The 25,060-nt window shown below is 39.7% G+C and overlaps 2 protein-coding genes across 3 annotated transcripts in view; both read right to left on the reverse strand.

Moving 5' to 3' along the window:
- nxph1 (neurexophilin 1) overlaps positions 1 to 4,009 on the reverse strand; it is an 86,999-nt gene extending 82,990 nt beyond the window's left edge. Inside the window, exon 1 of the mRNA XM_040002679.1 lies at positions 3,194 to 4,009. Coding sequence (XP_039858613.1) covers positions 3,194 to 3,247 — 54 coding nt within the window. The 5' untranslated portion in view covers positions 3,248 to 4,009. The remainder of the gene's footprint in view (positions 1 to 3,193) is intronic.
- Positions 4,010 to 12,840: 8,831 nt separating this feature from the next.
- The window catches only part of thsd7aa (thrombospondin, type I, domain containing 7Aa), a 178,677-nt gene continuing 166,457 nt past the window's right edge, over positions 12,841 to 25,060 (reverse strand). Inside the window, exons 26-29 of one of the 2 annotated variants that reach the window (XR_005691678.1) lie at positions 22,888 to 23,101; positions 17,118 to 17,205; positions 15,766 to 16,139; positions 12,841 to 15,007 (exon numbers count right to left, since the gene is read on the reverse strand). Coding sequence is in view for 1 of the 2 variants with exons in the window: in XM_040002628.1 (XP_039858562.1) it covers positions 14,920 to 15,007; positions 17,118 to 17,205; positions 22,888 to 23,101 (390 nt within the window). In the remaining variant the exon portion in view is untranslated. The remainder of the gene's footprint in view (positions 15,008 to 15,765; positions 16,140 to 17,117; positions 17,206 to 22,887; positions 23,102 to 25,060) is intronic. The other variant, XM_040002628.1, reaches the window with a different exon arrangement.

Consider the following 25,060-nt stretch of genomic DNA (forward strand, 5'->3'; position numbering starts at 1 on the left):
GTGTGTATTTATCTTCAGTTGCACAGCATGTGGGCATTTACAAGAATCCATTTGCTATATAATTCAATTAATGCTGGCCCGCTCTTGATTTAAGCTTCAAACAGCTCAACGAAAGTATATTGGGTTTTTTTGTTGTTGTTGTTGGGTTTTTTTGGGGAGGGGGGGGGGGATTATAGAGGAATGTGGATGTGAAGTTTGTGCTGAGAAGGGGGTCAGGAGAACGGTGGAGGTAGTGATAACAGGCTGGTCACACTGTGTAAGGTGTGCTGCAGTCATCACAGTGGGACTTTCTTTCCTGCCTCCCATACAGACAGTTTGACATTGTAGGATCCAGTGCACTGGTTTATAATAACACTTTAATAGGACTACGACGACTGGTGCCAATGGGACCACTGCATCCTTTAGTCCCAAGGGTGAGAGGGAAGGGAGTAGGGGATTGGGGGGGCAGTAGCAGTGGTGACAGTGGGAGTTACAGACCCGAAAGACCTCACTGTCTGACAGTATCCTGTCTCAAGGCCAGTTTGGTATTTAAGCTGTTGTCAGTGACTCAAATCCTTAAATCTCTCATGTTGTCAGAATTTCTATCTATTAACTATAAAAAATAAGTACAAGACAAACTGATGAGATCATCCAACCACAAAAAAGAGTCACTACAGCATCAAATAATAATACAACATGAGACAAAATTAAAATAAATAGAATGTTCCAGCAAGATAATAAGATCATTACCACTAGAGGAAAGGTTGTGTAATTAATATAATATAATATAATATAATATAATATAATATAATATAATATAATATAATATAATATAATAACGGGCATAGGTGAGGTCCCTGAATTGCATAAGTGGAAAATAAGGATGGGTGTGTAGACATATTTAAACAGTAATGAAGAAACTATGACACTTTAATGAAATGAATGCACTGTAATTAAATATAGTTTTAGATTACCGTTTCATAAGGTGTCAAAGAAAGACAGAATGAAGCTTCAAAATATTATCCATAACAACTGTTTAAATAAATCAATGTGAACACTACACTTACATAAATAATTGTAATAATAAGATGGAAATAAGACGCGTGAAAATTAAATAGTGGACATTTTAAGTAAAAGTCCTGCTGTGTCTTTTACATGTGCAGCGGTCTACCTAGACTGTGCTGTTATCAGGGTCAAGGCACAGCTCTCAGACAAGAGGCTTAAGCAGAGACAAGAGCCTTTAACACAAAATAAAACCATCAAAGTTCAGCTCTAATCCTCGTTGCGGTGGATAAGGCTGATAGTTAACGGGCTCTATTATAAGCTCTGCTTATCCTAGCCGAGTTGTCGGAGTGTGTGTGTGTGTGTGTGTGTGTGTGTGTGTGTGTGTGTGTGTGTGTGTATGTGTGTTCATTCCATACTCAATTCAACATGCCAAACAGGATTTATTGTACTGTGAATTGACATTACCATTCCACAATATTTAAAAATGGATATTGTGGAATGTGTGACAATTCTACAATAAATTCACAATCTTTTTTAATTACTATAACTGATACCATGCCTCAAAATTTGAAACAGAAACAGGACAAGGAAATATTAAGGGGGGATTTCAGAGAGTACTCCCCAAAGATTGGAGTCCACTTGCAAATTAATGTCAAGAAGAGAATGGTGTCAAAAAGTGGTCACACCACACAGGCTTCTAAGTTTAGTTCACAGTGACCACTTCAATTTGAATTTTAAAATAATCTTGTGTTTAGGCCTGTTATATTTCCTGTGAAGTCTCCGTGTTTCTGTGTATGCTTCAGAGTGTGCGCTCAATGATTTCAGCACCTTGGCCAGCTCCCCTCCGAAACATGTTTCCCCTATATTTTATTTTATTTTAAATAAACGAGTCATGTATATTGGGGAAGGGGGGGGATGTGGATACGACCCATAATACCGCCGCAAAACTGATACACAGATATTATCCGGGACAAAGAAAGGGAAAGTTACTTAAATACGGATGTGTTAGTTGGTCATTGTTTATTTAAAACAAACAAACCAAAAAGAATTATGATTTCTTAATGACTACAGCTGTTTTCAGAGAACCTGAAATTACCCCGTGAATGCTCTGCTTCAATGAAACGGAATATTGTCTGCAATATATATGTAACTCCACTGTTATGGCATTTGCTCGGCTAAATTAAAGACTTATAGAAGACGAAGAAAAAATGAAATAGAATCAAATTTATGTTTCCACTTTTTGTTTTCTCAAATTATACGAAATATCAGGCCCGACAATAAAGCTTATATCTCGCTCTTTTCCAAGTAGACAATCATCAACAGTTTGTTAAATCACGTTTGTGCGGCCAGATGAGCCTAAATCAGTATTGTTTTGTTTGTTTGTTTGTTTGTTTATTGTTTGTTGTTTATTGTTTGTTGTTTTGTTTTGTTTTGTTTTCTTGCTATCTCAAAATAAAAACCCCACTTATGACTAGACTTGTATTATATTAACCCGAAGCTGAATTGCGTCTTTTCAAGCTAACACGTTGTTAGTTTTTTGCGAAATACGTTTCAGTTGTTTAATCTGCTCACAGGATTTATTTATTTATTTATTTATTTATTAAGTAGCTAAAGAAATCATTCTAAAGTATGCAGAAAAGCTCATTTGTCACATTTCTCAAAACCGATCCCAAACTCCAACTTCCGTCTCTCGTTGCTTTCCAGCCTAAGAGGCTCCACAGTTTGCGTAAGACGACCCGACTGATCGGGAGTTTTGGTTTGTTAGGGCGCCCTCATGAGACATTTCTACTGCTGTGTCTGTCTGCAATCGAACATGTAGGTGTTACAATTTGTACCTGTTCAAAATGAAAAGTATAATTTTAAAACATACCATGTAATATATTTGAGGGAATTTCCTTCGCGCATATTACGCACAGCGAATTTGAGCGTAAGGCACACCTGTCACAAGTCCTACTGTTCCATAGTTATACTAAAGTGTGTATCTAAACTTTGAATTCCACTTCTATACCTTAAGCAGTGCAATATAAGGTGGAATCCCCCGAACAGTCGCCAGTCTCACTGCCAATGTAAATGCATTTGGAGTACGCACGCTTGAAAGGGTAACAGACCTCACACAGTGTGGAAACAACAACAAACACGGCTTTTCTTCTTCCTGACAGAATAAAACCGAAGTGCAGAAAAGTTGAACTAGAAGAAAAATCTAACTCACCAGGTAAAGCGCAGGCGTCAGAAGGAACACGGCGCACCAACACGTCACCTGCATCCTCCCGGAGCTCAAACTTCCACTAATTTCCCTCGGATGGTAGTTTCGGCTTTGACGACCATAAATCCACCTTGTATCCACTTCACAGCACAATCAAGCCCATCAGCTGCCCAGGCAACAAGGAAACAACGAACCCCATGGCAAGAGAACAAAGCAGAGAGTTGCAGATTGGGAACAGGATCGATCGGCCGGTGAGGCTGCTGCCGCGGCTTGACGTTAGAGGGACCAGGTAGCGACAACCAGCGCTTACTTAAGAGTTAATCCAGGTAGAGGGAGCAGGAGGGTCATAGTTGTGAGCACGTTCAGGTCTTGACTGTCTAATGGACAGCACGCTCAGCGGTTGGAGCGTTCCGATCTGAAAGGAATGGCGAGGCTTTCTGCTTTATAACGCGCTGCTACAACACAACCAGGGAGACTCTCGCTCTAGGGGGGAGGGACGAGATGAGGGGGAGCAAAAAAGGCAGGGGAAAAAATAACGGGAGTAAATTCCAAGATGTAGTGAGGAAACATTAAGTTTCCCTCTCTCGTGTTTTGTAACAGAGGCTTGTGGAGAAAATGCTGGTTACCTTGGTTGTGGTTTGTGCGTCTGATATAGATGAATGAGCTGACATTCTGAACTATGATGCCAATAACTTTAGGCAGCCCCCCTTCAACAAGGGAGCCTCAAACCTAAACAAACAGAGCACAGTAGCTCTTGTTTATTTCCACCTTTTCCTGTATATTTGCTGTTAGCAGTCTTCTTTAAAAAGATTTTCAACCACTGTTCAACACCCATCCTGTTTATTTAAATGCAATTTAAATTCAAGCATGGCAACAACACAAAAATCAACATGAAAAAGGGACCAAAACTACTTTGACTGAACAAATTAAAAGTTAAAAGGCTTCAGATTTTCACTGTATAAAATCTAGTTTAACACATTTTATAGCTAAAGTTTACATTTACATTACAGCTTCTTCTGTAATATTACTAATACAAATGAATACACTTGTATTTTTTGAATAATCTGCTATTTTTATTATTATTATTCCTTAGGGATGAATCAGTTTATTAGTATTCTTAACATTACTATCAGTGACCCAAAGTCTTCCAAATAAATCACAATTAAAACTGTACGATTTTTTAAATCTGTTTGAGCATATCGCAGGTAAAAGATTCAATGAAAATAAACTTTTGCAGAAAACCAAAGCAAAATGAAACTCTAATAAACACGCTATCCCAGTGCCACTCATCCAAAGGACAGTTCCTCCTAAACATGGCTGTGTGTTTACGTGTTTCTGTATGTCATTCTGTGTATCTGCTCACCATGCTAGCAGAAGCGAGTCAAGGTGACTGAAGCCTGCTTAGATGCTGAGCATGTGTTTCTGGTTTGTGGATAGACAGATAGGATCCTTTCTGGCAGTGAACAGACGGGGCAGGGAGGTGAGCAGAAAAGAAAAAGGCGGGTGGGGGCGGGGGGTTGCGCTTTAATAAATCCCCAGCAGGCTCATTGCTACAACATTGCAGTGGTCTGGAAGTGTCACCATAACTCAGACAGTGGGGCTGATGGGATCCTGCTCTGAATGGTCCAGATAGCCTTCACAGGACCAGCATGGCATCCAGTGGTAGTGAAGGTGACGATAAATCACGAGGGCCATCTGACTTCCATTGTGTCTGGAATGAAATGCATTCAGGTCTACAGTAAGGCAAAGGGCTCACATTTCAAGGTAAAATCCACATTCCCCCCTTGTTGATCAAATGTTTCATAGAAAAAAATACTATTTTTCAGTAGGACAAATTTGCTGAAGTTGAACCGGGACCTTTGCTGTAGATTGGCCTCAAACGGCAGTGAAACCCAAAGTAAAAATGTTATATTTGCAGTTCTATACATCAGGATTTTCCATTTAAAATTATTATGTTTAATTTGTTTAAAATATCCATATATTATTGGATATGCAGTAAATTTAAAAAAAAAATGTCTCTGCTGGGTAAACAAATGTATCGTTAGATTCATAATTAAAAAGGTTGCCATGAGGGCTGTAACTGAGATCTTTCCCTTTCCTTAACCATGGTATAACTGCCTTACATGGAAATTCCAGGACGGGAACATTTTATAAATATGTGATTCGACAGAAGTGCATTGCTGTGCTTGATCAATGTGTGAGTACCACTTATTTTTATATGCTGAATTCCTATTTCATTTTTCTTTTTTTTAATGTTTCGTTTATAATGGTGCACGTTTGTAGTTTCCCTGTCTATTAGTTATTCAGACACAATTTTACACTTAGGTGAGCTTTTTGCCTCATTCGTTCAGCTCGATGTTGTATTCATGTTACGTTGGTAGATTTTTGTTTGGCTGTTTCATCAACGAAACAGTAGAAACTGGATGTACACATCCTGCAAGCATTATGTTTCCACATTGAAGACTCGAGTTCATTTAAGTGAAAAAATTCACAGCTTTAATCACCATATTTTGGACATTTTTTAAACCAGTGTAGCGTTTCCCTCTTTAACTATTAGTTGTGTGTCAGGTCAGTCAAAATTTTGGCCAGTGGCCAATAAAACAGGATGTATTTCAATCAGAGAAAATAATCAAATGTAGATGGGGTTCAAATAATTTAGTTGATTTAAAAAGGCCACAAAATGAAAGTCAGTTAAGGGAATATTTGGAATTTTCTCCTCCAAATGTTTTCTATAAACAAAACAAACAAACAAATACTATAAGGGTTATAATTGGAAAATGACATAATCAAATAACAAAAATAATCCACATACGTTAGCTTTGAATTTATGTTGAATGATGTCCAGTGGCAACTTATCTGTATAGCCTCCACAAGTGTACAAACCAATGCAGCTCATCACATATTAAGGTCTGAGTAGAGCTCTTAAGTGTCACATTTTAGTGCAGGGAAACAAAACATTTATTGTCATAGGTTGCTACAGTCAGCGCTGGCTGTAAAGTGTGTCTTTCATTTCATGGCCCAATCCTGAAAATATGAGGAGGCTGGCAAGGAATGAGAAGACTGCTTCTCATTTAGATGACAGCCACAGAGTCAGCTAAGGGTGGCTTGACCTTGCTGCAGAAACAAATTAATAAATAAATAAAAGATGAATTTGTGTGGAGAAGCTATTTTGTGCATTTGGAAATGTTTCAGAAGGTGTTCACATTCACCAACATGGATAGTTAGTGAGAAAGTACGAGTCCCATCGCCTTTCAAGGGCACTATACAGCATCAGTGAAGCAGAGAGAGTTAAAGCTCAGCTGCTGAGTTGTGCCACTGTCACAGAATGAGAACCATTCACAGGAGATATGTGGACACGTCCATAGGCTGCCAACCCGTACAAAATGGAAGAAAGACTACATTTCTTACTTCTCAATCAACCACCTGCACTCCTTCCTCTTTCCAGTACCAAGCCATCTTTCATTGACAGTGCATAATCAGTAGGTCAAATCACTAATTTTCAAAGCACACCTTTAGGCGCCCATTCAATGCTGGGGGGAAATTATAGGGTAGCTTCTTCCTAATAGCTTATCATTGAGCTACAAAGAGGAGGAGCAACAGATAAAGACAAGAGAGAGGAAGAGGATGATTGCCCAGCTGAGTGATGCTGGCGTCCGGTGGCATGAATATGTTCGGCTGGCTCGGCTCCACCGCCGATTGTGAGGGCAGATGTTGCTTTGGGCCCTCAGGCATGGCCATGATGCAGTGGCAGCAGGTTTGTCCAACCAGCTGCCGTCTCTAGTGTCATTCCACATTTGGAGCAAGGGATAGGAATCAAACTGGGCTTGACCAAAAGGGCAGGCTGTGGGGGTGCTGGGTGGGCAAGGGTGGGGGTGGGCACTTCACACCATGTGTGGCGACAAAAGGCCTGGCGGTCTGCAGTCAGGCTCGGGCTGCCAGTGCTTTTCAAGATGATGTTAGGGGTGGGCGGGCTGAGGGGGAGCTGACAGAGACAAATGGCTGAGCAGAGTGCTGGTCACAGGATGCAGCTGCTACACATCAATCGCTTCCTCATCACAGTTAGAATGACTGCCAGCTTCAGCTTTGAGCAAGTAGGTTTATTAGAGGGTATGAATACGGCTTCAAGTAAAAGCCACACAGAGATTTGAAAGTTGCGTCTGATAAAAACTTTAAGGACTTAACTTCTGTACATGGCTTCCTTCTTTATGGTTTGCTGCCATAAACCCAAAACGGGTCTGCAATAAGCTTCTCAAAGAATAGTTCAAAGTATAATTCAGGTTTTTCACAACTTTACTTTTTCTTTACAGTTTTTGGACAAGACTTTCTCGTCAAGGTTATTTCTGAGATTTGAGGGATTTTTAGAACACTGTAACATACAGGATGATTTTTTGGGGGCAATGTTTACAGTAGATTTAGCAGTTATTTTACTTTGCAACTAGAGTAAATCCACCCATGATCAGTCTCAAATGAAAACAATTAGAAAGCCTGCCGCTGCTGCTCCAGTTGAAATTTCACTGTCAAACGAATCTTCCAGCTAGAGTATTTGACTTACCACTTAATACCCACATGAAGTGTCTGGATGCATGACCATTTTTGCCATTTTTTTCCAACAAACATGAGTTTGGTAAACATTGGCGAGTTGTGTGCATTCTGACATGATTTCTGAGATCACCAAGTTCGCAAAGTCACTCTTCATCACCATCTGGTGCTGCAAAAACTGTTTCCTGATATTTGCAGTGGCAGATTTATATGATTCACAGCACAAGATGAGAACTTTTCTGTGATTTTGCTCTTTTGCAGATCACTGTACTGCCTAATTTAAAACCTTCTCATAACAGACAGCTTTCCTGGGCTGAGGCAGGGCTTTATGTATGTATGTATGTATGTATGTATGTATGTATGTATGTATGTATGTATTTATTTATTTATTTATTTATCTATCTATCTTTGGACTTTGGAGAAATTTGAAATAAAGAATGATGGAAATCTTTTTACCAAATTTTAATGTCTCTGTAGTTACAGCAAAATCACTGTTTGAAGTAGATTTTACGAAATGACTTAATTGATCAGGGCAGGCTGTAGGATATCCTTTTCTTGGCTGAGGGAATATAATTGGAAGACAGAGACATTGTTATGTGAAGTGCTGATTAAATGAGGGGACCAAAACCATGCATTATGTCTCTTTTTACTTCCCAGCATCCAATCATAATCAGAGGCTCTAACAATAAAAGAAATGACATTCCTTCAACAGCAGAGGACAAAAAAGTAATCAGTGGCAGAGTAAAACAATTAGAAAATTAGATGTAATTGTCTACGCACCTTCCTGCATTAGGACAGAATCACTGCCTTCAAGATCCCTCTGCAACACAAAGCAGTGTGCAGTGAAAATATCAGCACAAGCCACAAGTCTGCAGCATTCTAAGCCCAGACAGAATGACTGACCACACAATGTGATTCCAGTTTGAATGTTTTCAGCAACATTTTTTCACGGCAGAGGTTAATGTACACTGACCTATCCCTCTCCAGCTAACTGCTCCTCCTTTGTCTTTTAGTGAAGCAGGAGTACAAGCGCAAGCTATGAGCCATGTCAGATAGAGACTTAATAAGGTTCAGACGGCTCCAAAGGTCATCCAGCTTCTCAAAAGAGCAATAAAACTAATTTTCAGTTAACTGAATGTTGTATTTGAGGCTTGTACCGCTGCATGTCTTCAGTCAGGAATTAATAGGCAGCACCAAACCAAAATCCAGGTCTAACTGGGCAGTCTGCGTACTTTAAGCGATCTTTTACTGACATCTGCTGGTGAAATCAGTTATTACTGCACTAAAGTGTAATAATAATTAAAAGATTGACTACAATGTTTTCTCATCAAGTTTTCTCTCGATGATTTTAGTAATTAATTGATTAAGTCAACCAGTAACGATGCAGAAGAGATCACATCAGCAAACTGTCTTGACTGCTCTTTGCTCAAAGTTGTTAAGGATTTTAATTGATATCATATGTGTTTCATAACTCAGCACAATAACTGAGAGGTGGCCAGACCACAGAATAATACAATGATCTATGAGCATTGTGGTTAGACAGATATTCAACTTTATGCATTATAGAAACATTTTTTTAAAATTAGTATCAGTTTGTAATCTATTATCACACCGAACATTTTTATTTCATTCACATTTTCAATCAATTATAACACCAAACTGTGCACAGTGAGTCCGGTGTCCGGCTCGTGTTTCTTCTCCTCCAGTCGGGCATCTCCCTGAAAAGAGCAGAAAAACATCTGCTCCCTACTACTGCAGTTGTTACAGACATGCTTCCTCTAGGTTGGTGTCAGCTTTAACCCAACACCTTGAAGTTTCTGTGCCTTGCTGCGCTATCGCCAGTGCAGGAGCGCCATCCTCCCATAACCCCCCCATATGGAAAAGATATATATAAATCTTATAAAGTTTTTATCTGTCTTGTATGAAACTTGTATGAAAAGCATGCAAGAGTGAAAACACATATAAGATCCCTTGAAAAATTATATAATGAAACTTGTATGTTTTGTATACTTACTAAAAAAATATATGAAAGTACTGAGAAAGTGGCCACTTTCATGAGTAAATCATATAAGTTTTTACTATTTCTTTTCCATATGGGCCAACACATTCCTAAGGCAGCCTCTCCTTGCTTATGCTCTATGTTAGTGTCAGTGTGAACCAGTCTACCTTCAGCACCCTCCTTCACATCATGGAGTTAAATACTTGCAACTAATAAGGAGTGTATCAACTCTATTATGAACATACACTGCAAGTAATGTTAAAAAGAAACTTTATTAAAATGCATTTGTAACAGGTTTCTTCATGACAATGCTGCCCTGCAATCCCAGAATTTATGGACCAGTAGAGGCAGCACATTTGCTTTTTACTGGCAGTCCAGGGATGACCTCTGCTCTTCTCTGCATCTGGCTGATAGACGAACAACAGCACAACCAAGACCAGTTGTAGCAACAGATCTTTCTGCAGGCAAAGTTATAACATACCAGGAGCTGAAGTGTAACCCAGTGTTAAGAACAATGAAAAGTGTACACTGGAGCCACTGTCTGTGTTTTTTTAGGAGATCTTTCACATTTGTGGACGGGATTAATCTTCAAGAAACAAGAAGTCAACCAGTTATCTTTTTCAAGCACTCGGGACTAGGGCTGGGCCATATCACACCGTTCACGGTAATACCGGTATAATGTTGGGCAACGATAAAAAAATGAAATATTGCGATAGAATATGGGTAAAACGCGCATGCGCAGAGCCTTTGTTTTCATACACACATGGCGGCGAAAGTGGATCGTTGAATGAAACGGATGAACCTGGACTGGTTTGTAAAAATGCTGAAACTTCAGTGGTGTGGAACTGGTTTAGCTTTCGTCCGTCAGATATACAACAAAGCACTATTTTTGGTAGAGCATGCTAGCGGGCCGTCGTTATTACCGTGTTGTTTGGAAAATACGGCACACTTAAAATCAATACTTTGATTTTTCTGAAAGTCGACAGAGCCCCTTATAATCCCGTGTGCCTTATGTATGAACTCTGGTTGTGTTTACTGACCTGGAAACGATTTTATGTGCACGGCGCTCAAAAATCTGTCAAATGTTTCAGTACGACTTTGCTAAGCTACGAAGCCGCACCGCTTGATGGATTGTCGGAGCATTACGGCTATCGTAGGCGGAGCCTCGCGGAGTGATACGTACTGTGCTTCAACATAATATTTCCGTATTGTGTGTGTGTAACCTCTTTTTAAGTTTTGTGGATATTATACATGGTTATGCTGAGGATATGTCAGCCAATTTCCACTGGAAATGCCTTTTGGTTTTGCACTGTTAAATTTTTATATAACTTTAATGCAGATAAAAAACAGCTGCTTGTTTAAATGAAAATACATTAATGTTTGTTTGTTTTTTTTGCACTAATAAACTTGTGGAGTTGAAAATTCCGAGAGGGGAATTACATATATATATATATATATATGTAATTCCCCTCTCGGCAGTCTATCCTTCAAGCTCGGGTCCTCTACCAGAGGTCTGGGAGCTTGAGCGTCCTGCACAGTATCTTAGTTGTTCCTAGGACACTGCTCTTCGGGACAGAGATCTCTACACAGCCTGCACCTGGGGTCTTGCCTGGTGTGATAGACCCCAGCCTCTATGGATCTTGTACTCAGAGCTTGTTCTTGTGCTGCCATGATTAGTGCCTCTGTGCTGTCTTTCAGTCCAGCTTTGTCCAGCCACTGGTAGGATTTCTGGATATCAGCCACCTCCTCTATCTGCCGGTGGTACATACCGTGCAGGGGCCTGTCCTTCCATGATGGTTCCTCGTCTCCCTCCTCTTTCTTGGGTTTCTGCTGCCGGAGGTATTCACTGAGCACGCTGTCAGTTTCTTCCTGATGTATTCGGGGATGTTCGTTGTCTCATCCTGGACCATGGTGCTGACACTCACCAGTCCCCGGCCTCCTTCCTTCTGGTTAGCGTACAGCCTCAGGGTGCTGGACTTGGGTTGAAACCCTCCATGCATGGTAAGGAGTTTCCTGGTCTTGATGTCAGTGGCTTCCATCTCCTCCTTTGGCCAATTTATTATCCCAGCAGGGTACCTGATCACGGGCAGGTGTAGGTGTTGATAGCCCGGATCTTGTTCTTACCATTCAGCCAACTTCTCAGGACTTGCCTGACCCTCTGCAGGTACTTGGTGGTTGCAGCTTTCCTAGCGGCCTCTTCATGGTTCCCATTTGCCTGATTTGAATTGAATTATGTTACTCTTATGTTACTCTTTGTCAAATACATTAAATTGGTGCTTTTCTTTTGTTGTGGTGGGGGCATGGTAGTACTCAGACTTCACCCTTCATCGACATGCTCCAACCTCAGGTTTCCAACTTTGTAGAGAAGGATTCAGCAGCAGGATAACACATGTCAGTGCTTTAAAAAAATCTCAGTGCTTTAAAGAGTGAAGTACTTCAGACTGGAAAATAATAAGGACTCCTGACTGTCACCTAACCTTAGACCTACTGAGTCCTTTTGTGACTGAGAATCACAAAAGGGCTGATAATCTTTTGTGGTAAAGCACCTATGACCACAAGCTATAGTTCTTAAAAAAAAACAAAAAGGAATGAAATCAAGCAGCAGATAAGAGCTTCCTCCCAAGAGTCTGACCACTCCCTTAGAGATGGGTTGAGGAACTTGAGTAGATTTGAGAATAGAGCTACTACTCCTCCACATCGGAAGCAGCAGTTTAGGTGGTGGTGATGGCGTCTGACTAGAATGCCTCCTGGACGGCTCTGAGGTGAGGTGTTTCCAGCATGTTCAAGCGGGAGAAAGCAGGTACAGACCTAGGACACACATAAGAGATTGTCTCTCCTGATGGACTCTGAAATCTTTGGCATCTGCCCAGAAGAGAAGCTGGTTGGGGACAGTGAGGTTTTTTCCCCTCTTGATAATTATAAAGAAAAAGAAAAAAGTCAACAGTGATGATTCAGTTATTCTGTGTGCTACATTACTTAATTCCAGTTATCTACAGACTTATATTTGTAATGACTGTCAGGTAAAGCCCTAAACCAAAGACCAACTTATTTGAACCTTGTGTGAATACCTGTACTGCAATTTGCATGATTTAATATGTTATTAAAAGAATTAGAATAATATTTCCATTGTTTATTATCAGCAATTACTCAAATACATACAAACAAACAGTAGGAAAACTTGACTTATTTGTCACAAGCTTATCATGTTTAGCGCACCCACATTCACACTTCCAAGTTTGTTTCTTTTCTTTTCTTTTTTTTTAAAAAGAATTTTATTTACAAATCATTTTCCAAGAAATATAAATTAAACATTCCACCGATTTACTACCAACAAACTCCACAGAATATTAAACTGCCATTTTCCGGCAATGTCTCAGTACTAATAAATACAACACTATCCATTCTGAGTGACTGGACCTTCAGCTTACTTCAGCCATTTTCACTTTAAAACATTCCTACACAATTATTCTTCCTAAAGTCTTTGAAAACAATAGAAAAGCTGGAAAGGTTCTGACATCATCCTCTGATACAGAAAGTTCAAGGGCTGAAAGACCAATTAGTTTTCAACATTGCTGAAGACCCCATAAACTGATGGACAATGAACATTACACTGGAGAGGCAATATCGGCTGGCAGAGGTCAAATTCAAAATGAGTCAAAAATCAAAGGTATACAGAAGACTTTAAAAGAAGAACCACAGAAAAAAAATTCCAATAAATTATTTTTGAAGATAAATAATATTTTTAAGCTACATATCAGAAAGAAGCCAGGCTGAGAGATTCCCAAATTCACCACATAACTGGTGCAGAACCAAGCTTAAAGATGTACACTTGTAGCTGATCGTAAGTAAGTAACAAGTGGTCCAAACTTAGTAGCCACTGGTAAAGCCATTATTTTCAATAATGAATTAAAAACAAACAAACAAACAAACAAACCGCGCTAAAGTCAAAAATTTGGTGTTAAATATAATATTTCTTAGATGGACTCAACTGAGAGTTCTTGGGGATGAAAGAAACAATTTGATGATGAACTTATCTTCCATGTTTAGTTTTTTTAGACTTTTTCTTTGTTCTTTCCATGTAATAATCTAAAGGCTTTCATGATGTTTGAATTTTCCACAGAAGATTTTGATGTATGTTTCGTATTTACAAAGATAAAATCACACAACCCCCAACTGGTTATGAAATTTGGCCGCCCCTCCCTGAGCCTGTTCTGTCAGAGGTTTCTTCCTGTTAAAAGGGAGTTTTTCCTCCCCACTGTCAACAAGTGCTTGTTCAAAGGGGGTTGGTTTGATTGTAGGGTCTTTATCTTATAATATAAAGCGCCTTGATGTTGTGATTTCGCACCATATAAATTAAATTGAAATTAAAAAGTTTGTTACAATTAGTAAAAAAAATGTCAGAGATTAACTGGCAGAGTTTGGAACATTTAGCTAGACATAATAGAAAGATAAAGTTGAGACCACATTAAAAAAAATCCTATTTACACAAAGTCCCATCAAATCATGTAAAAAGAGGCAATAGAAGAAAAATAATTACAAACATTGGTGAGTTTTCGTTTGCAAAAAAGCCTTCTTCTGTACATTTCTACAACATCTGTATTGAGACAGGCATACCTAGACCTAAGTACATATCATGCTGCACTAATATAGTGCAAAATTATCCCTGAAAAATGGAGAAGGGACAGGCAGGCAGAAGTGATGCTGTCTCTGGGATTTATTAAGCTCCTTTTTGTCTCCTCGTCATATTGTTTCTTGTGAGATGCACCGAAGCCATAATGACACTCAGGCCTCCGAATGTTCATTTGACACAGAACAAGTGATATCAAGGCAATGTCACTGAGCAGTGAAAAAAATGAGGGAATGATTTTCACAGAAGTATTTGTTCTGCGGAGACACTATTCAGTGACTGTTGTTTGAATATTTTGGGCAGTGGTAGATGGCAAAGAAGCAAAGGAGGACTTTCAGCAGGAAACAAAGAATCCATGAAGGCTCTTGTGAAATAAATGCCAAAATGAACATTTAAAAACAGATGGGGAAAACTAGGCTGCTAATGAATGTGGTCAGTCTTGATCTTTGAGGTTCTTCTTTTGCATGTGAACGAGTCTCAGCATTGGCGCTGATATCAAAGGGTTTCCACGGCGATGCCGTAAGTTCTGAAAGAAGACAAATGTTTGTACGTTGAGCAGGAAGACTTCTACATGTCTGCATCTCCATCGTAAGCCAGAGTCAAAGGCTTCAGTCTGTTGTTCATCTGGCGTCTCTGTGGCTTCTTTGGCTTTTTGCTACAGAACAAACAAAGAACAGGTGAGGAACAGTAAGACAATCTGATAGCAACCACCTGACAGTAACTTCCACTCATGACCAACCTGTTACATACGAGACATTATTCTGTGTTTCTGTCATATCTGCCTTAAAAACAACACCACTGTCTTTGGAAGTTTATCCATCAGTCTTCAGCTGTCCCTCCTCATTATACACTGTTGCTAAAGAGGAGAGCTGTACAAAATAAAGTCCTTTATAGTTTTCAAAATTGGCTTCAGAGTTATTAGAACTCTGGGACAACGTTTAGCGTTTTCCACTGGTCACTGAGCACAGGTGCTACACATTGATACATTACCACATCACTATTTTCTAAACTTTGGTTACAGTCCTGGTAATATTATTAACTTAAAATAAACATTAAAATGTGCAAAAACGGTGATATTGCATTTGCTCTGCAATATGAGAGAAGTTCAAATTCTACATTTCCAGAGGTTTCTTCATATTGAAAGGGAGTTTTTCCTTCCCACTGTGGTCAAGTGCATGCTCATACCAAATGGTCTGATTGTTGGGGTCTTTATCTTGCAATATAAAGCACCTCGAGGCGAGTGTTGTTTTGAATTGTTGCTATATTAATAAAACTGAAGTGAACTGAATTGAAATTGTTTAACAAAGACTTAATTCAACTAATAAACTTGTACAAATATGATTCAATATTTTCACCACAAGGTCAACTTTTCAACTTTTTGCTGTCAAATCAGCAGCTTTTTGGTTTTCTCACCTCTAGTAGGTGGTCCACTGAAATGATTGAACAAGCAATCTGGATGTTTGGGAACATGTCACATGTCGTAGAGAATAAAAGGAGTTAAGTAAGGCCTTGACTACGTGATAAGAGTTTCAAACGGAGCTGGGTGTGGCAGTGAGTGCTGTAGCTCTGGATGTTGTTGTGATGATGGAGGCTTTGAGAGCTGTGCCTCATATTGCTGTTGTTTTTCCTGCAGCTGCGGTTGCTGTTTGTTGCACCACTTTAACTCCTCTTGCTCTAGTTTCTGGCAGGCAGGACAGGTATAAGTGCAGCTGTTTTGCTCCATCCAATAAATCCTGTCTGAGGGGGACTTGGAGCTTGACTTGCAGCAAAGGCAACAACCACAACAACTAAATAGAGTGTGAGAGGGTAGAAAGAAAAAAGGGACAAGACAAGACAAGAAGGAACAAATGATAAGGGAAACAGAAAAATGAAAAACAAAAACAAATGAAGAAATAATTGTGAGCAGTGTTGTGATGGAGGTCAGATCCCATGTCATTTTATTGGATGATGCTTTTTTTTCATAATATGGCCTTTAAATAGACAATGCAAGATGGAAGACAGGCGTTACACTTCATTCTACATGAAAACTGAAATCTAAGAAGTCTGTTGACGCGTCGTTGATTTAATAGGCACACTGACTCGCCTCTGTCAGTGCGCCCCAGGGCAGCTGTGGCTACAATGTAGCTTGTCGTCAACAGTGTGTGAATGTAGTGTAAAGCGCTTTGGGGTCCATAGGGACTAAGTAAAGTGCTATACAAATACAGGCCATTTACCATTTACCAATAGATCGGACTCTCACTTTTGAGCTTAGTATGGCTCAGTGATCAGGTAGGCAATTGGTTGTTAAAAACAAATTGCTATCTGATCAGTGAACATGATGTCAGAGCCATTATTTAAAAAAGAAAAATCCTTACTGACTCCTCCTTATGGTCGCCAAACTGGCCAATGTGTGAAATTCCCAACATCAAAAATAATCAAAAAAGTTGTAAGATTGTTGCAGGATGTTCAGATTCTTTTGCAACATCCAATCTGCAATAGCAGATGGGTGCTTCATCATGACAGTGCACTGAAAATGCTCACCCGCTACGGATTTGACTCCCTGTGACTCGTCCCACTTTGATTTTTTAGGATTCTATTTCATTTAGTCCTAAACTTTATGAGACACAGTACAAAATCACTAATTGCTAATTAGTGAACTACATTTTAATTTGACTTTCTTTCATGGTGATCTCCATCACATCACTTAATGTACATTGTTGACATCATGAGGGAAAAAAATCAAATTGATGATGAAGTCAGAACATATTTCAGATGTGTTACTTTACCATGCTAAGTATGTCATGGAGATTATAAAGACAAGCAGCACAAATGCTCCTGCTGCTACTCCATACACCCAGGTTTTCAGCTTCCCATCTGCAGAGACACATAGACAGCAATGGTCAGCACTTACGATTGGACAGTTTTATTTAGACAAAGGTGACCCGAGTAAATACAAAATGCAGTTATTAAATTATGACTTCCTTTATTAAATGAAAAAGTTTATCTAAGGTTATCTGCAAAAGAGCCCTCTAAACCTAATATCGGGTTATCAGCCCTCCCTTTTTTCTCTCTCTCTCATTCTATTCCTTTTCTTCTTCTTTTTTTATTTTATTATTACTTCCCCTATCTTTTGCCAACATAGCTCACCCTCGGTCAGCTCCGGCAGAATAACCACTCCGATTACAATGTGAATAATGACAGAAAAGAAAAGAAAAGAAAGCTCACACCACCACCTCTGTGTTTTACTTGTATACCTCATACATCTCTAAAGTTAGAAATATCCTGTCTCAGAGTGACGCTGAAAAACTAGTTCATGCATTTATTACTTCCAGGCTGGACGACTGTAATTCATTATTATCAGGAAGTCCAAAAAACTCCCTGAAAAGCCTTCAGCAGCAAAGTCATTTAAAAATTCCTTATTTGGCTTAGGTGGTGGGAGTATATACAAGGAGCTGTATTGCGATGTATTCAAATGAGTGGAAGGGTGGGGAAGAGACAGGGAGAACTTTCCAGTGCTTGTGGTGAGGCCGCCACCCCTCCCAGAGTTGCGAGATTGACAGATGTAAACAAACTCAGATGGAGTAGAGTCATTAAGTGAAACAAAATCATTGGGCTGTTGCCACGTTTCAGTCAAGCAAAGAAAGTCCAACTTACGGTCCGAGAGGAGATCCTGGACAAGATGTCCCTTACCGGTAAGAGCGAATGTTTAAAAGACAGAAGTTGATGCTGGAATTACGATGCCAGGCTTAGCCGACCTAACAAGGTGTGCCAGCACATTGTGGTCAACAGTCCGGTCAGTTTTGCGGGGATGACGACGAGTTTTGGACCAGATGGACTGGACACTATTGAGTTAGTGTCATTGGTATTGAAGTTTCGCTGAAGCCCTCGGTGAATGTACGTGTGGCGGGGCTTGAAAGCGATGTCTGGATAGAGTTAAATCAGAATCAGAAAGACTTTATTTATCTCCAAGGGGCAATTAAGAAAGTAAAGCGCCACAGGTAGAGAGTTAGGAAGCGGAGTTGCAGAAGTTCAGAGTACTGAAGTAGAGCTGTCGCCGGGTGACGAGCGATGGAAAAAACAACCCAGGTGAGCACGGATCACACAGACACCCTGTGGATCCACATCTTGATCAGGGCTGCCGCTGAATGTAGACGGTTGGAAAAGGCCATGAGGGTAAAAGACCGAGCAGGCAGCTGGAGTGCGAGCAGTAAAAACCCGCAAATATTGCAAAAGCAAGTCAAAACAGGATTGTGCTTTAAATACGCTTAAAATACTTCAGTCAAGTTGTCATCAATAACTTTAAAACAAAATAAAAACAAATAACAACGAGAATAAATCGGTGAGCAGCGGCAGCCAGATGCGCCAGCGTTCATTCAGCCAAAAGACTAGTGTCTGTGACAGCAGAGCAGGAGCACTGGTGTGGCCGGTATCGGACCTTTAATGCTACTCGGGTTCCCAGATTTTATCAGAGGAGGCAAGGTAGCCACCTGGATAACAGAGGCAGTTAGTGCTGGCTGAGTCTCACAGATCGGCTTCATCCGAGCTCTGCAGTGCCTGCTGGGTAATACTCAGGATCAGAGGTTAAACAGTGAGCTCATCCAGACTTCCTTTATTGAGGAGCTGGTTCCACCAGAATGACACTTTTGATCTGTAATCTGGATCTTAACCTGCTCCGGAGCAGGTTAGGTGTGCAGCATGGGTTAACCCTGATGTGACCTGGAAAACCCAAAATCCCGCTTCGTAGTACAGGCCTCTGATCGGCAGTGTTAGGGTAAGTGAATCCAGATAACAGAGAAATCCTGGCTGTGCTGAAAGCGTTAACACGAAGCTTGCTCAGTGTTAACAGAAGGAAAATGTTGGTTGTTATTTTTCATCACAGATGTTTTAGTCCAGCCTGAGGACTGTTCCTTTTTTTACATTTTAAAACAATAATTTGCATGGTTGTATTGACACCCATTAGCATAAACCGGACTTTACAACCTCTTCATCAGGTCAAATCAAACCATTTAATGTAAAAACTAATAATGCCGTGTTCCAGATACCTGAGGTCACTCCCGAGCAGAGTTGTTCAGTACTGTAATCCGATTACTTTTTTCAAGTAACGCGTAAAGTAAGGGATTACTATTGCAAAAAAGGTAATTACATTACCGTTACTTTCCCGTAAGCATGTTGCGTTACTGCGTTACTAAAACCGTGATTTTTTTGTCTTTGGTTTTATTTATTTTCTGTGTTTCACTTGCATTTATTTGAAAGACTGAGTGTAAACACAAAAAATGTTTTTATTTTAAGTGCTGGAATGTGCAGAAAACAGGTTTAAATGTTAAACAAATTTCTTCCAGTCAGAGAATGTTGCAGATAATTGAATGTTTGCTTGTTGCATTTTATATGATGGATTATGTAGAAAAAGTAGAATTGGGCAGAAAGATCTATCGCTTTATCACCAATTCAGGTTGTAAATCATGTTTTTAAAAAGTAACTAAGTAACTAATTAGTTTTGAAAATAAGTAATCAGTAAAGTAACGGGATTGCTTTTTGGGGGAAGTAATCAGTAATTAGTTACTGATTACTTTTTTCAAGTAATTTGACCAACACTGCTCCCGAGTTAGCGCATTCCAGACAAAAGCAAAAAAAACAAAAAACAGGTTTGTTAAGTTTGTTAACTAAGAGTATAATGTATATAATGTTGGTCCCCTGTCTCGCCAGCTGGCTCACATTGGCCCACAGTGTTGTTTTTGTTGTTTTCCATGTCGCTCGCTCTCCTCTGTCTGCCTGGGCAGAACTCATTACTGGGCTCCCGCTTTTGGCCGACGCATCTGCGCTGATGATCGGCACCTGCAGCTAATTAGTTCCTGTTTTCCCTGGCCGCTATTTATGGTTGAGGCTCGGAGCAGCTCATCGCTGGAACGTTGAATGCCCCGAGTTTGGAAAGCCCTGGCTAAGTCTAAGTTTGCTTTTGTGATTGTTCAGTGTAGTGTTAACACTCGCTTCTGTGTGTAGGTTCCTTGGACCCCGAACGATGCCAACTTATCCCAAAGTCCAGCTAATAATGTGATTCACATTCGTGTATACGCAGCTAATCAACTTCGTTGACAGGCTATGACAGCGTCCTTATGTGCCGGTGTTTTAGCAAAGCGGCTGATGTGGAGTGAAGCCACGTTAACGACAACGTGTACAACCATTGGAGATGTGAGCAGGACAGACGGAACAATTGACGGAAAAAGTGTGGACTTTATACCAGTTTTTAAATTGTGTTGATCGGCCACGTAAAACCAGAGTTATGATAAAATATCTGCAATGTTTGGTTTTCTTCCTGAATACTGTCGTTGTTTATATTTACTGCAGGAAGAAACGGTAAAAACTGCGTTTTATAAGGAAAACGCTCGAAAGCCTGTGAGCAAAGACAACACCAAAAAAACCTCCCAGCCTTTCCTATTGGTGGAAAAATGTACCATGTGGACCAATCAAAGAATGATATGGCAACATGGCATTTAGTTGTTTAGGACGGGGCAAGTTTTAGGAGTGACGGCGTGTTTGAGATGTGAGAGATTTGCGACGTTTAGCACAAATCTTGTGTAGTTAGTGTGTAGTTAGTGTGTAGTTAGTGTGTAGTGTAGTCAGTAGTTTTGTTGTGTGTCAGAACAATGAGGCGACTGCTGAGTGTTACAGGTGTTACAGCAGTGATACATCTGCTGCTGTCAGGCCTGCAGGTATCAGGCTGTTGTTCTCCTTCATCTCATAGTGGACAGAAATTATTTTTTGGAGTGGCACAAATAATTTGTGTGGCATCAGATTTGATGCAGAACAGCTGATTGTTCTGTAAATAGTTTGAAATGTTTGTTTAAAAAACGCCTTGGCTGCATTTTTAGGTAAACAGCTGCAAAACACTTTGTTGTTTGCAAAACTCAGTTACTTTTTTGAAGAAGTAACTATATAATTAATTGGTCATTATTTACTGTATTTTGCAGACAGAGTTACAGACTCTCTCCCAGACCACAGACTCAGAATACAAGTCAGAGCTTTATTAAAAAAATAAAAGAAAGTTGTGTTTTCAAAATTGGAGTTCAAGTTATTTTTCCTTCCAATAGTGTTAACATGCTGCACAGGTCAGGAACAAGATTTTTTTTAAATTTTCATTGTAAGTGGGCTAAAGCAGTTAATTAAAAGTAGTCTAACATAAATGTAAATGCTGTAATTTGATTACTTTAATAAACCATGTAACTTGGATGGATTGGATGCTGGCGTGACCACAGTGCACACGTCTGCTGTCGCTCACAGTGGTCCAAGGGACGCTCAGGGAGTTTGTGTGTTCGCTCAGACACATGAAAAATTAGAGGGGACATTGTTCACCAAATGACTGATTATGTCTGCCCTAAGCTGACACCAGCTTGGAGCCTCAAAACACAGTTGATCCTAGAAACAGCATGATGCACTTGGTTTTAAAAACCCCTGAAGACCCCACAGCTAATGCTTGGCTGCTTTTTTTATTGATTTTAGCTCTGCTTTTAATACTATCCAGCCTTTTTCAGAAGCTAAAACAGAGGACACACAGCTCTATTATTAAATGGTAAAAAAAAAATTTTCACAAATGTTTTAAAAATGGTTGTATAACTATGTTGGTTTTCATGTTGGCTGGGTGGGCTCTCTCAAAAAGTCATGCTTCTGTCTGAGCATTTTTGTGTTTCCTGTTTTAAGCACATATAAGTATAATTAGACACAAAATAATAGCGTAGTCTGGAAATTTCTCAGTAAAATGGAGGTTGTTAAAAATGGTGCAGGCAGCCACGAAAATTATAGTCCAGAAAGCCCACAGCCCTTATCAGAACAGTGTGCATTACAGCAAGCCACAGGAATTTTGTGCAATCTAAGTCATATCCTGTACTTGCAATATGAGCTGTTACTTTCTGACAGAAGATTTGAAAATTTAAAAGGTTTAAGAATTCATTTGTAACTTGCTCGATTAATGCTCTGAATAACTCTAAATGGTTTGTAGTGGTGGTTGTTGTAATGCTTGTCCTGTTGGAGTCCAGAACAAATGTCCTCTTTGGAAACAATAAATTACATTAAAAGAAACGAATGAATGAATATTTCTGTGGAAGCTTCTGATTTGATCCTACCAGTGCTTAGGTTTCTGCTATAGTCTGTTCCTCATCTGATCAGCAGGGGGCAGCAGAATATAACATAACGTAATATTTGGAATTTGTCCAAATTTTTCAGTGTTTAAAAAAAATTCCCAATGTAGCCTCAAGGTTCACAGTAGTACAAAGTCTGTAATAAAAGATCTTTACAGTCAAAGAGATTTTGATTGTAAAATGTGTGTTTAGCATGGAGCCTTTTTCTATAGAGGCAGCATGTAGTTTTATTGTGATTTTAGGTGAATATTGCATCTCTTACAAAAAGCTTAGTTTCAATTTTTATTAATATATATATATATTATAAATAAATTACAGAAATCATTTTACCATTTCTGAGATTAAACTTTGCATCCACATAATGGGCTTCTTGTTTAAATATATTCTCATTTCTTATAGACCTGACAGTTAGAGATGGCTCTGTTACCTGGACCAAAGGGCTGCAGGAACCAGGTGCGTCCTGCCCTGCCTGGTGAGCTGGCTGCAGGTTGAGTGGGGTTGAAGCCTCGGATCGTCTTAACGTCAGCCTTGTTGTCACCTGCAGTGGGGATCTCTAGCACTGGAATGACAGTGCACTGGTCCAGCAAGCCATCAGATGTCATCACTTCAGTGTAGCCATCTTCACAGCCGCACACACCCGCCTGAAACAGGAAAGAGAAATTTCATAATGCAATCTGTTATATGAAACTATGTAAATGAAACTCTGAGCAGCAGAGATGTGCCATAGGTAACACAAGGAATAAAAGTTTCTGGAAGTCAAATTATTTTCAAACTGCTTTAAAAAGGGAGAAAAGACGGCTTTGTGGTGTTTATTCACAGCAGATACCAATCAATCAACATTTTTATATTTTCTTTTTCCTTTTTATGGTTTGGTTTTGGTATCTGACCAATTCATTGCATTACATGTAAAGTTGATAAACTATGAGTTTTTGAAAATCCCCAGATTAACTTGAGTTGTTTTGGAGTCTGTTTTAGAGAAGTTAAGTCTTCCTGATAAACGTGTAATAAGAACACTGCCTGATGTCAAGCAGTAACTGCTTCCACGACTGTCGCAGAGCGACTGCAACGGCTTTGTTGCCTTGTTTGAGGACATGTCATGCCTCTTTTCCACTAGTACCTACTTAGCTCAAACTGACTCGACTCGACTCGACTCAGTCTACGTCATTTTTAATTACAATTGAGTAATAGTATAACAACCACCTAACGTGCATGGGGTTGTTATAGCAATGCAGCCAAAAATCCTGTGATGTCACTTGCATGGGACAAAAACAACACACAATCCAGGGCATTGAGGCCATGGTATACGTGCTGCTGCTTGGTAAGTGTCTGGACTTCATTCCTGGACACGGTGCTGATTTTTGTGCAGCCAGTTCCCACGTTGCCAGGTTTCAAATTTTGATTTTTGTGAAGGAGTTGTTCTAATGCCTCAAGTGATGCCACTGACTGATCAGTCAGTCTGTTGATCAGATCAATTTAGATAGTTTGGAACCTGATCGAGTAGGTCCTAAAAAAGTACGTAGTACAAAGTACTGTCACCTAATGGAAAACCCTCAAAACCAAGTAAAGTTGAGCCGAGTAGGTACTAGTGGGAAAGGGCTAAGAGATCTTTGCCAGTGGACTGAAAGTCCTGGGAACTGAATGTCAATGAGTAAGACTGGTAATATAAGCTAGGGCTTGTCTATTAAGGGCCATTATTAAAGCTTAAACTAAATTCTAAAATGGACAGGAAGCCAGTGCAGCTAAGCCATGACTGGAGGGATATGCTCATATTTTTAGCACCAGTCAGCAGAGTTGATGCAGAATTTAGCATCATGTGAAAATATGTTAACAGAGACAGTGGGAGACTGTATAGTATAGGCGTTATTGTTGACAAGAGAACAAAATAACATCCAAGTCTTTTACATAAAACTTGAAATATGGGTTGAGATGACCTCAATTTCTGGCAGAAGTGTTTCTAGATTTGAAGCTGGTCTAAAACTGATTTGGTTGCAGTTATTCACAGAAAGGGTGTGGGTCACTATTAGAGAGTCCTGAACCATGTGGCTGATAGTGACCTACATCCGTTTTCATACCTTGGCTCATGTGATTAGGCAGATGATCAATAGCGGGTCAACGACCCTCTTAAGGGGCACTCTCAATAGGGCTTAAAAATCTGGGACTCTCCACCATTTGCTCTTAGAACTGAAGAAGCTTCTCAGATGAAAAGTGAAAGGTTTTCAAGAAACTTTAAAAAAGTCCTGTCGCTTTTCTTTCCAAACTCCATAGAGAGCTTGGGTGTGTTTTTCATCATTGAAAATTTCTGAAAATGAAAAGTTGAAAATGCTGAAAAACCAATGCACCAAGTGCCAAATTTCAACCCAGCCCTTTGAACTCCAATTTTGATTTCTCAAAATTCTCAAAACACTTAACCATACCACTTACAGCTCCCAGGGACGTCAGTCAGAATGCTCTTCATAGACTGTAACTGTAAACACCAAGTTCAGGAGTGCTTTTAACTGTATGTTCTTATAATGAAAGTGTATCCATGACATGACATGAGATGCACCTATGACACACGTCTGTGAACACGTATTTCTATTTGTTTGAACTACACCTCTTCT

Source organism: Simochromis diagramma, unplaced genomic scaffold, assembly GCF_900408965.1.
Source record: "Simochromis diagramma unplaced genomic scaffold, fSimDia1.1 OVJJ01000449.1, whole genome shotgun sequence".
Classification (NCBI taxonomy): Eukaryota; Metazoa; Chordata; class Actinopteri; order Cichliformes; family Cichlidae; genus Simochromis; species Simochromis diagramma.